Genomic DNA, 12509 nt, shown 5'->3' with positions numbered 1-12509 from the left:
CAACACCCTACCCTTTCTCTTCTTGACCCCCCATTCTACCCCTCTCTCTCCCACCCCTTGCCTTCCCATGCTCCCCTCCCTCTGCTGCCACCCTGTGGTGATGCAGCGACCTGCAGCCAGTGCTCGACAGAGTGAGGAGTGCCAGCACCACATGTCTGAGGCCTGACAACTTCTACTCTCCTGACCGAGACAGGTACGCACATACCAAGTACATCGCTAATATGATGTTGACATCTTAAAGCTATTGTATACCTTTACACCTGACGTGCTCAGATTCCATGCATTACTTCCATTTCCATTTCCGATCATTTCTTTGAGGAATATTTTATGTCACGCTTAAGGTGGTCCTCCTTTTATTTTGGGTCCTTCAAGCTAAGGTTCAAGTTTGCCTTTCGGTCCTTTGTTTTTCAGCTGCTAGCATCATTGAGTTGACTGGATGCCCTCTGTCCTAAACAGTGACTTGAACTGAGAGGCAGAAACTTGCAGCGACTCTGCGATTGAAGGAGTAACTGGCTTCCTCAATGCAGTTTTCTATGAGAGGAACGTCCACATTTGAGACAAGGATTTGTCACAGATTTTTTTCACGGATGTCATTTATAGCCACTGTTTCGGTTTTCCAACAAGAAAGACCTGCATCCCTGGTAGCATAGAACAGAACCACAGGTTACAGACATGTTCTGCTTTCAGAGGAGCTCGAGGTGAAGATGATTGTCAGAGGACAGACTCTACTGTGAAAATGTTCCAATATTATTTATGAACACTACGGTTCTCCTGTTCTCACCCCGTCGATTACTCACTAGCTTTCCTCCTGTTTCCCCATGGAACAATTCTCCTGGGACCTCCAACAGGTGCTCCAACTCTTTGCCCAGCAATGCCACCACAAGTCCTAGGATCTTTGTAGAGCACGTGCCCCTTAAGGAAGACAGGTACCAGACCTGCATCTTCAGCCACCTCTACCTTCAGAACCCTGCTCACTGCTTTGCACTCCCAAGCTTTGAAGCAAGGTGTTCCCTGGATGGTGTCGTAGCATGTCCTAAAAAATCTGCTTCTCTTCTTTGTCTTGTTCAACTCAGTCTCCTGCTGAATCTTCTGCCTATAGTCCTGTCACACCTGTTTACCTGTGTGGCATGTTGGCTCTTCAGCAGTAGTTGTTTTAGGAGCAGAGGTCTCTTGGCTGCGCTGCTTTTCTGAAGACCCCCAAACTGCCGCCTGTCAGTGTAATGTGTATTGCATCTTAATTTGATCACTTTTCATCCCCCATTCCGTTTGTTTTCCGTCCTTGTCTCCATGTGTTGTCATAAATTCGGCAATATAGGCAGTGCAACAATTCGCCAAGTCCAAACTGTGTCAGGGGAAGCAAAGGAGTCTTGGAAGGTGACAGGTAAGATCATCCATTCACTCATTTCATGAAGAATTTGTGCACTCACCGTCTTCTGTGGTCTTCGAGCTTGTATTGCTTCATGTTTTGCCACCATACATTGTGGCTGCCATTGGTTCAGAACACACTTTTGAAGTTTGAATGGATGGTAAATGATATTTCTCTCCAGTACTGGTCACATTCCTGTGTTTTGACATGACCAATGGTGTAACAAAAAAGAAAAAGGAGTTGCAGTGTAAGATGGGTCATAACAGTGCAGACATTCCAACTAAGATTCTGGGACGTTGCTCAAGATATAAAATGAAAAGTGAACGTTCCACAGCTCGGCATATTGACCAAAAGTCCTTTAACTTGTAGCACAAAGGGAAATAGACTATCAGCGAAAATGCTTTTTTTTTTTTTTTTGTCGTTCACCAATGACAGCCGCATCCAGCCTACCTCTATCCTGCGTGGCAGTAGGGGGAGAGGAGGCCCTCTAAAGCCTTTTTGCCAAACCTCCTTGGCGGGGTCCTGTCCTAACTCGCCACAACTAGACAGGTGCATGACACCCCCTCCCCCCTGTGGTAGACCTTTCCTCTCAATATTCACTCAGAGTTTGGACCCTCAGTGTAGCTAAATCACTTAAAGATTTAAAAAAAACTAACACTTGTATTATGTTCACAAGAAATATTTGTTTTTAGTGCTGTTCCTACTTTTGCCTACCCCTTTCATGTTTACCTCCGATGCAGCTGGACACAGTTTTCCGTCCAAGTCTGTGTTGTACTACTGTCAGTGTCATCACTGGTTTTGATGAAGAAGTGTTGTCTTCCTTTGCTGTTTCTCAGAGCTCACCCATACGCCTGCCCTTCCTCTCCAATGGCGACTTCGTCGTCGGGTCGAAGAGTCCGACAACTGCCTCAACTGCCTGCGAAAAGCAGCAGCATCGAGCAAGGTACGTTGTGCCACTCGCCGCCTTAAACCTTTGTCAATGCATTTGTCCACCTCTGGCTGGAGATTGGGTCCTGTGGAAACACATAACAATGAGATAAAAAAGATAAAGAATTGGAGTTTTAGAAATGCATTTTAAACAGCAGAATGATTGAGAGGTTGGTGGTGTGTTCCATAGTTCCCATGACTGTAAAACATGCCATCCTCCACAAACAAACCATTTTCTTTCTTGCAGCTCTTGCTGTGGAAGAGCGAGCCAGACAGCTGCAGATGAAAGTCCATTCCTGCCGGCCTTCCTCCTCACGAGACCCTGACATTGACGTCAAGACCAAACGAGAGGTGAGAGTTCCTTTCCTACACATTCAATGTTTTTTTTTCTTTCTTTTTTCACATGACTTTTCCCTCATTGCTCACTTTCTTGATGGTCAATGTCTGTTTTTCTAAGATTCAGCGATCAGTTCCTATCTGAAGCTCAATACAAAACTGTGGCTATAACTTAAAAAGACAGACTTAAGCTGATGGTTCATGACGGGTCAAGATTTTCTGTTGACTTTTTCATCATATAACGCTTATATCAGTGTCATGACTTTTCCAACGTTTTCAGCTGCCAAGCCAATCCAGTGGTGGTTTGTGTGTGTTTGTAGATGTATGCAGAACAGCGGAGGAGCAGTGACAACATGTCAGCCAGGTCATCAGACAGTGACCGGAGTGACATGTCGGCCATCTCCCGTGCGAGCAGTGCCTCAGGTCTTAGCAGTGCCAGCTACATGTCCATCCAGTCTGAGCGTCCCGGGGGCCGACTCAGGTCAGTGGTTTACGCTCACTACGTCCCCGCTCCATGTGTTCTTCTAGCTCTGGTTTCAGCCGTGGCGATTAGAGTCGATTTGCATGCTAATCTGTTTCTTTTTGTTTTGCATGTTGCATGCTTCTGTTGGATCACGCTTCTCACGGGGTAATAAACTTAGATCTAAGTCTCTAGAGGAAGAGGAGGAGAGGAGGGACAGCAGGAGAATTTCGTGGGGGGTGAATGGCAAGGAGGAGAGGAGGAGGTCGGCAGGGAAGCGACGCTTCTCTCAGGAGTTGCAGCGCCGGAGACACACCGTCGCTGGTGACACTAGTGAGCCAAGGTAAATTATGATCGCGACAACTAGGCACCAACGATGGCCGCCGTCCACTACATGAGCCAGAATAGGGGTAGCAAAGCTGTCGTGAAATATGAGGAGCATATCCCCAGGGAACCTTTAAAGTCTGAGCCAGGCGTTGATCTCACTTGTCCACAGTATCAAAGCATCTTGGGCTGCAGTTGAACGGATTAGAGCAGGACAGTGTCGGGCAGCCGAGGAAATGAGGGACACGCCCACAGCTGACTGGTGTCTGGCTGCTGACATGGACAGATGAGCTGCTCCCTCTCGACTCAGGATGTGATATAGTGCATCTTGTTATTCTGGTAATGTATTGAGGTCAGACAGGAAATGCCGTCCTGGTTTACCGCCTGGCAGCGGATGATTCCCAGCAGCGTTCGCAGGAGGAAGTCTTGTGATGTACATGCTGTAATAGTTCTACCGATTTGGTCGGCGTGTGTGTGATATTGGCCCGTGTGTGACTGAGTTTCATCGCTGGCTTCGTCAGCTAGATGCTAGATCTGAGGAAGGAAACCCCGCAGAGCTGCCAGGAAGCAGAAGGCGAAGTGGTTGGATTGAAGTAACGGCAGTACTGTGTCTGCCCTTTTTTTAAACTGATGATTTAAAGCTTTGCTTCTCGTCTCGAATGGAATCACCTCACCTCTTTGTAATTTGCATTGTGCTCCAGAAATCTGTTTTTCGATCCACAAACACGTCACATATTGAGCCTGAAGAACACGACTTGGCGTGTGTGTCTGTGGATTTTGTGCCTAAGTGTTTGTGTAACTCTGCATGTCTTAGATCCCTACTTGCATGCATCCTGTGCTGTGACTGTCCGGACCCCCTCCCTCATCCAGAACGGGATCTTCCCCTTCCATCCTATTCATCTGCTGTCCTCAACTCCCTTACTCCCCATCGGGGGCCGGTGGAGAGGCCTGGGACCAACCTCCCTCAGGCCCAATGCACCCTGTCATCTCCAGAACTCTGCAGCGATCAACAGGGAGACAATATTTTAGGCTCTTGTTCGGGAAGCATAGCCAGGCTTTCAGCCATCACACTGACTCCGTCTGAAGGGACAGACTTGCGCCTGCTTCTGTACAACCCAGCGAGGCCGCGGCGACTCCTTCGCCGCTTTGGTCCTCGTGCGATAGCGTGTTTTAGAAGCATAAATAACTGACTAGACCATTTAAAATAAAATGACAAACTTTGAGTCACATTGTCTGGAATCATTACCACCTTAAATACATATGTAAAAAAAATAAAGTTGATGTGAGTGCGTGTTAGGACCTGTACGATTCTCATCCTAAAACTGATGCTTACGTTGTCTTTACGCCACGGAAGTGTAACGTCATGAAGTGCCGTCCCAATTCTTAGGGACGTCAATGACTTCACGCTTCATAGTGGAGGGCACTGAGAAAGTGTTCAGGGTGAGAAATGGGAATGGGCCTAAATGTCAGCCACCTGAGTGGAGGTACGGTAGAGTTATACACCCTTGTTTCTGCGACACATTTCTCCATCGAACTTCTTTCTCTCCCCTCCAGTCGTCACATGCGAGCATCTGCGGGTCGCAACATGATGAAGAGCTCCAGCGTCAGCGGTGAAATTTACTCTCAGGAGCGCACCGACGGCAGCCAGTCCGACACCGCACTGGGAACAGTGGGCGGGGGCAGCAAGAAGAGACGCTCCAGTCTAAGCGCTCGAGTGGTGGCCATCGTCGGTAACCGCCGCAGCCGGAGCACCTCGCAGATCAGCGGCACTGGTGAGTCTGTAGACCAACTGAAACCCAATGTCCTCTGGATGCATTTGCATCCCAACTATTAGTCACAAGGGACCTTTGGAAAGTTGTGAGAACATCGTTCTCAATGGTCATTCAGGCAACAGATTTTCCATTGAGACTATAGCTGCCTTAAACCGCTTGCTTTTGTTTGACCCAGGATTGCTCTTCATAAGTGCTCTAAGTAAGTCTTGGTAGCCCACATCACTACAGGTGGAACCTGCCATGGACAGTAGCAACATTTACAAGTGTGTAACAGCAGATTTACTGTTATGAGAAACGTTACAATAATACAAGCATGTTTTCATTTTCCCCTTCACTCAGACATCAGTGGTTCTGCTTCCTGGACAGTGACAGATGTTACCATCCCGTTACAGCATCACTTAAAGCTGCTGTCCTTTTGTCATTTTAAAGAGGGCAAGAGTAAGAAGGAGAAGGGCGCCCCCATCCAGAGGAGCACGGAGACTGGGATGGCAGTCGAGCTGACCAGGAACATGAGCAGACAGCCCAGCCGAGAGTCCAACAACGGCAGCATGAACAGCTGCAACTCTGAGGGAAAGTCAGTGTCTACTCTGACTAAGTGACTAAGTGCAAAACAACATTAGAGCATTGACAATGACAAGCGCCTGATGCAAATCTGGGCTTTTTTTGGTTCTTTTTTTAACCATGTAATTACAGGTAATATGTTGATGATGAATGGAGAAACGTCAACAGGCGTGTCAAAGTTAATGACTAGTTATCACGTGCGATGGGTCGATGAAGTTTCATGACACAGTATTGAAGGGTTGATGAGGTTTCATGAAACAGTGTCCTGATTTTTAGAGTCCACCGAATGGCGCTGTCTGCTGTAAAATGGTTGGACTTGAGCAACTAATTCAATGAAACCTCACATCATTTCTGAATCATTAGCGCCATCTAGAGGCCTCTGAAAATTAGGACACTGTTTCATCCACGCTGCAATACTGTTTCATGATGCCTCATCTGTCCATTACTACTTGAAACACACACTCACAGTCTGTTGCTCTGTTGGTGCTATATTATGGTTCAGTTGATGGAAGCCTGTTGTGGAGGGCTCGCACTGATCCTTATGTGTAGTCAGTCAGTCACAATAAAGACTTGGCTAGAGAAAAGAGAAACCTCGACACAGTTTCATTTGCTCACCTGGTGCGTCTCCTCCCGTCAGTTTGATTTTCTCCGGCGTGAATCTGGGAGCCAGCAGTCAGTTTAGTGACTTCCTTGATGGATTGGGCCCGGCCCAGCTAGTCGGACGGCAAACTCTGGCTACCCCTGCCATAGGTAAGAGGCCGCTTTCACTTTCAAATAGTCAACGTGTCGACCCATGTTTAACATTCATAGCAATGTCTTCCTCATATTAGGCGTGTAGAACATTCAAAGTGTATTTTCCTCATTGCATTGTGCACTATACTGATGCGTGTTCCACTGTTTCTGCAGGTGACATCCAGATTGGCATGATGGAGAAAAAGGGTCAACTGGAAGTAGAAGTCATTAGAGCAAGAGGACTTGTCCAAAAGCCAGGATCCAAGTCCCTTCCAGGTAAAGACATCTGAGAATGTCAACTTACTTCAACGTACTTCAACTAAAGATGTTTTCATTCTTCAATCTGTAGCTCCATATGTCAAGGTCTACCTGCTGAATAACGGATCCTATGTAGCCAAAAAGAAAACAAAGATTGCACGCAAAACTCTTGACCCTCTGTACCAGCAAGCACTGCTTTTCGAGGAAAGTCCACAGGGTAAAGTCTTACAGGTAAACAGTGTAGCTCGAGACCTGTCCGTCGTGAGGAGTGACGGTGCTTAGATGTGGATTTTCTCCGCTCCTGCAGGTGATCGTGTGGGGAGACTACGGTCGCATGGACCATAAAAGCTTCATGGGCGTCGCACAAATCCTCCTGGAAGAGCTGGACTTGTCAAGCACAGTGATCGGTTGGTACAAGTTGTTCCCGCCGTCGTCCCTGGTGGACCCGACGCTGGCCTCCATAACACGCCGAGCCTCCCAGTCCTCACTGGACAGTTCCTCCGGACCCCCCGGGGTCCGAACCTAGTGGACCAACAGCTCTACACTGCTCATGAAATGTTCTGTGGAGGAAGCAACCGTGCGGCGCCAACAGCAACAATCAGAACAACGAGAAAGCTTTGTTGATATCTGACAATCACTTCCGTTGTTGTTCTTTTTTTGGATAAAGCGCCACGTTCCAATCGCTCATGTTCATCCGGAGAACCATGTCGTCGGTCTGCCCAAAAACGCCCGAGCTCTCCCCAAGCAGAGCCAAGCAGGAAGGAGCTGAATCAACAACAGCGAAGAATTGTACGTCTTTGTCGGAATGTATGAACTGGCGAGCGGCGGCCTGGTCCAGAACCCGTCCAACAGGCCTTGCCGGACGCACAGCGCCTTCAACTGGTGCCTCGCCCTTCGAGCCGCTTAAGTGTTCCCACTCTCTGCCGAAAGACCTTCAACATGTTTACCATGACAGCAATTCAACAGAAAATTGCTTTGTCCTTCTAGTTTTGGTTTCTCTTTGTTTGGACGGGCACAGCGTTCTTTATGTGCTAATGTTGTCGGTGTGACGTGTGCATGGAGAGAACACAAAAGATGAACAAAGTCTGTGTCAGTGGCGCAGGTGCGAGCTTGGTTTTAATTGGGTTGTTTTTCACCTGCGAGCAGCTTTTCTTTTCTTCACTGCTGGAAAACTTTGTCGTCTTTGTAAAGATGTGTGACAGCGCATTATGTCATTTGAAACAATGTAACTGGAATTGCATTGTGGTAAAAAACCCAGTCTGAATAAAGGTGCCACATTATGTACTAAATAGCGTGAAACAATAAACTGCCTCATTTTGCAATAAAATACCCCATAATGCAAAAAAAAAAATCTGCTGTTGGCTGTGGCGCAACATTAGCTGTGGCAGCCCCAATTTTCCTCGATTCTTGTGAAGGGCACTGAAGACAATGTCAGATCATTTTCAGAGTAGAATCAGGCCAGTCGTGAAGACAGAACATATGATCAGGATTATACATCTACAAATAAAGAAAAAAATATTTCCTTTTCGTTAATCATTGTGCCTTTTCCATCGTGCAGTAATCTCAATATCTATAAACATTTTTTTCTTATTTCCTGGGCAAAATAAACTGAATTAAAAACTATAAATAAGGTGTGTTTCTTAAAAGAAGCTGACAACTTCATTCGCTGCATTTATATGGAACCATTGATTGAAGCTCCCCCTCACATAAACTCCCACAAATCAAACTCCTTTGTACAAAAATTATGCTTATGCTTTTTTTTAGCTAAGAGAGCAGTTAAGTCATGGTGGGCTCTTGGACTGTTACAATGTGAGAGCATCATCTTTGCAGAACTGACACTTGTTTTATTATAAGAAGAAAATACCAATTGGAACATCTCTTCTTGCCTGTGTTGTATTTGTTTGGAGTCTATTCCCATACATGTTTAATATATTTGCAGGTGTAACTCAACATATGTTGCTTTAAAACAAACCACATGCAAGCGTTCATTCAGTGACTCTCCACTGGTCTGGCTTTGGGGCCCACCATCGCCCCGAATGACAAGCTGCGACCAAAGTCAAAGAAAAAATAATTGATTTATTTAAATCTACACTAAAGAAAGCACACAGAACTTCACATACAACACCAGTTCGCCGAAAGTGTAATAGAATAAAAGCAGCTTTTTTTTGCATATGAAAATGCCTGTCACCCACCGAGACGTTTTGGGTCTCAGTCAGTTGCTTTCATTCACAGCAGACTAAAGACTCACATGATGATGCTTTTATTGCATAATGTGGCACCTAGTGATGAATCATTTTCGATGAAGTCAGTGTGACGTTAAGATGGATACTAGTTTCACCGGTTGAAAGAAAAAAAAGAAGTCAATATTTATGTCATAATCATGCTTATGTTTCGCAGGGTTCAGTGTCCATTCCTTCCCTTCACGGTTTGCCAACACAAGCACAAAATTAGTTTTTTGTATAAAAGTTTTACTTTTTTGGGAAATAAATTATTTTGAATAGAAAAAAAAGTGGAAAAGACAAATCTGTGAATGTCAACAAACAATGATGCGTCCGGCCTTCGTGTGTTCGTGCGTTCAGTGGAAAGGGAGAGGTTTTGATTCATTATCAAGAAAAGTAAAACGCTTTAGATGAAATGATCTGCTTTCTGATGTCAAGTTTGAATTTGATCAAAAGAAAACTATTCATTGTGAACCTTTTTGAAGGCCACAATGCAAAGTCGTTCACAGTATGAGTTGAGGGTATCAAACCCTAGGGCCAGCTCAGTACCAAACAACAAAATATATATATAAAAAATATATTGAAAAAAATCTTCCCAGATCGCTCCGACAGCACATGAACACTTGAAGGCACCTCCTCTCTTTTGATGCTCCTCCCCCTTCAGGTGGGGCCGGCATGACCCGAAGCAGTTCAAGCTGCATGCACTTTATCTTTTATTTGTTTAGTTTGAATTCAAGTTTATTTTTGGACCAACAGATACTGAAAAAAACAAACCTAGATGTTAGTTCCACATACTGTAAGGCCGCTTGTATGTTGCATGCAGTTGTACAGTTTGCTCGTACTTGAATATTAAAGAGATCAAAAGAACCAATTGAAGCCATTCCCATCTCGCGGAGACCCGTTTTATGTTCCAGCGCCAGATGTTGAGAAGCTGATGATGATGTTGATGTCTTACCTGGAGGATGTACAGTAGCAGACCTGGCAGCCTCGAATCATAGTTTACCTCACAAGGCTGCGATCACGATAAACATGTCCGAAAAACAACAACAGATGAATGGAATTATGTTTAGGAAACAAAAAATTATACTTGATATTCTTATAAAAGATGCGAAGACTGGACTACACATTCACTGTAAATACTTACACACACTGATCAATGGTTCCGTTTAAAATCCATAAAAGTTTGGGCTCCGCCCACAATCTGGCTGCAGTGAAAGGCTGTCATGGACTCCGGTTCAAAACCCAACGCACGTCCTGCTCTTCACCCACGAGTGAGCTCAGTTTCATCATCAGTATTAGAAGGACAAAAACTGTTTACAACTTCTGTGTTCCACTGAAATAACAAGAACAAAATAAACAGCGTTCACGTCAAAGGGTTTCTTGTTTGTACAGCAGATGTGGCTCAAATGATGTGTATGTTTTATATTTTAAAATAATGTGGGCGGGGGGAGTTTGTTTTTATTATTTACAAATAAAAAGAATGTGTGAAAGAACTGCACTCTGGCTTTTTCTTCTCGGAACTGAGAAAAACTTTTTTGTTTCGATGTTGTAGCATTAGCTACACGATGTCTCTCACACTATTTATTATTATTATTATTTATTCTATTTCGACATCAGTCCGCTTGCTTTTGGTTCCTGAATCTTGACTGGACGCAACCCATTTCTCACCTGGTGAAACCTTGTGTGTCTGACAGGGAAATAACCTTAAAACAGATTTTAATGAAGACACGTAAGCAATAGGACAAATGACTACATTTTAGCGGGTTGCAATATTTCCATTTGCCTCCATAAATTGTGCGAATGTGTGCCACTCTCTGTTACACAGACGGACCTACAGGGGTTGGATTTAATAATGGAAACACCTTAAAACTTTTGCTTTAAGGTAAATAATGGAAACACCTTAAAGTTCTGCTTTAAGGTGTTTCTATTATTTTGTCCAACCCCTGTAGCAAATGGCTGCTGCTGTGCTGCCTGTGCGAAGCCACTCAAGCCTCCTGTACGCGCCCTCTAGCGACCCGTATTTGGTATAGCACTTTATTACACCAACAGCTCAAGTGAATAGGCTTCATTGAAGTGACAGTGTTTGTATCTCTCAACACCCTCCCAACATTGATAACCTCTATTTATCCCCATAATTCAGCCAAAGCTCACCAGCCATGAACCTGTAACGGAAATTGCACCATCTTTGTTTCGTTATTACTGGGGTTTCACAATAAATAAAAGAGTAAGGCAATGTTTTTATTAAAACGTGAATAATTATTGTATTTTATTTGAAACTTCTTCTGTATTTTTATGTTTTCGTCATCACATGCATGAACCTCAAATTTTGAGGGAGCAAACCTTGTTTTTCACCATTTAAAATCAATGTTAAATAATACCGAGAGTACACCGATTGACGTAATGCTCTCCGAATCCAACCGTTTGTTTGACATTATCATACTTTTCTATTTCATTTTTTTCAGTCTACAGTAATGCAGCGCTTTCGGTGCAACTAACTGCAGACCAACTTACCAGGCGAGGGCGCAGTTTGCTGTCTGATAGACGGGCGCTCTCAGACCGGAGAGCACGAGACTTTCTCTGGCACAGCTCAGTCGGATGGAAGCAGGCTTCCTGTCGACGTCAGGGCGCGGTGAAGTGTCAGTGGAGGGGAAGTCTCGACCTGTGAGTGTAAATCCACCCACGGATGCAGTCACCACAATTTGGAGCGCATCGTGCTCATAAGCGCAGCAGTCAGCGGTTTGCTGGTTATCTTACATTATATCCGGATGTAGTATATATTACAGTTCCCTACACCAATTCTAGTTTCAGTAAAATAACAGAGGGCAATAAAGGAATATGTTACATGGCGAGTGACAATGAAATTAACATGGAAGACGTGTTCCATTCTGCAGACATTACCCTCCGACTTGCCACTCACTGGGGAGAAGTAGTTTCATGTCAAAATGATATTCTAAATAAAAGCAGATTTTGAGCTCACTCCTGGTGCCGGTTGGAACTTGGGTTCCCTCACCTCCCTCACCTCCTCTTCCCAGGCTGTGTGACCAGCGACCCTTCCAATGTTGAGCGTTTTAGTCTTAGGATTTCATGACTGTCCCGGAAGAATATATATATATATATCTATTTACACCATTTACTCACTAACACAGAGACCAACTTTTTTTTGTCATAAATCATCAAGCCCAACTCGGGGTTTAGTATCTGCTGCATAAAATATTTCTAAAATTCATTTGGTTTTCTTGCCTGCAAGTGCAGCGGTTTATGCTGATGTCGTCACTACCGAGGTTTTCGAGATAATCCATGCTGTTTCCTTGCAGCTCCGCGATCATGTGCGTCATTAAAATCAAATTATTTTATTTTATTAAATAATTAAAACATGTTATACTCCCACTCTAATACTTTCTGCAGATGTTCATCCAGCCGCCTCGGCGCGGACTTTTCCACTCGAGTGAGTGGAAAATGAATCCCAGTTACCTGATCGCCTTAAAAGAAACGTGGTACGATTTGGAACATTATTGAATGACACCAGCGAGCGCTGTGTGTTGAGCTCCATAACG

At 44.7% G+C, this 12509-nt stretch overlaps 1 protein-coding gene across 10 annotated transcripts in view; it reads left to right on the top strand.

The window, feature by feature from the left end:
• Positions 1 to 10434, top strand: part of rims1b (regulating synaptic membrane exocytosis 1b) — a 49294-nt gene extending 38860 nt beyond the window's left edge. For 5 of the 10 annotated variants that reach the window (XM_053857682.1, XM_053857683.1, XM_053857688.1 and 2 more), the window contains 13 exons: positions 107 to 193; positions 1316 to 1381; positions 1802 to 1915; positions 2203 to 2309; positions 2541 to 2644; positions 2950 to 3110; positions 3271 to 3432; positions 4968 to 5185; positions 5615 to 5759; positions 6384 to 6496; positions 6653 to 6754; positions 6828 to 6967; positions 7044 to 10434. In XM_053857682.1, the coding sequence (XP_053713657.1) occupies positions 107 to 193; positions 1316 to 1381; positions 1802 to 1915; positions 2203 to 2309; positions 2541 to 2644; positions 2950 to 3110; positions 3271 to 3432; positions 4968 to 5185; positions 5615 to 5759; positions 6384 to 6496; positions 6653 to 6754; positions 6828 to 6967; positions 7044 to 7262 (1738 nt within the window). In that variant the 3' untranslated portion in view covers positions 7263 to 10434. Of the gene's footprint in view, positions 1 to 106; positions 194 to 848; positions 927 to 1315; positions 1382 to 1801; positions 1916 to 2202; positions 2310 to 2540; positions 2645 to 2949; positions 3111 to 3270; positions 3433 to 4967; positions 5186 to 5614; positions 5760 to 6383; positions 6497 to 6652; positions 6755 to 6827; positions 6968 to 7043 lie in introns of all 10 variants that reach the window. The other 5 variants (XM_053857689.1, XM_053857687.1, XM_053857691.1 and 2 more) reach the window with 4 other exon arrangements.
• Positions 10435 to 12509: the final 2075 nt, after the last annotated feature.

This window comes from Synchiropus splendidus, chromosome 2, assembly GCF_027744825.2.
Source record: "Synchiropus splendidus isolate RoL2022-P1 chromosome 2, RoL_Sspl_1.0, whole genome shotgun sequence".
Classification (NCBI taxonomy): Eukaryota; Metazoa; Chordata; class Actinopteri; order Syngnathiformes; family Callionymidae; genus Synchiropus; species Synchiropus splendidus.
The sequence above is the reverse complement of the archived record's forward strand: the minus strand, read 5'-3'. Positions and strand labels throughout refer to the sequence as shown.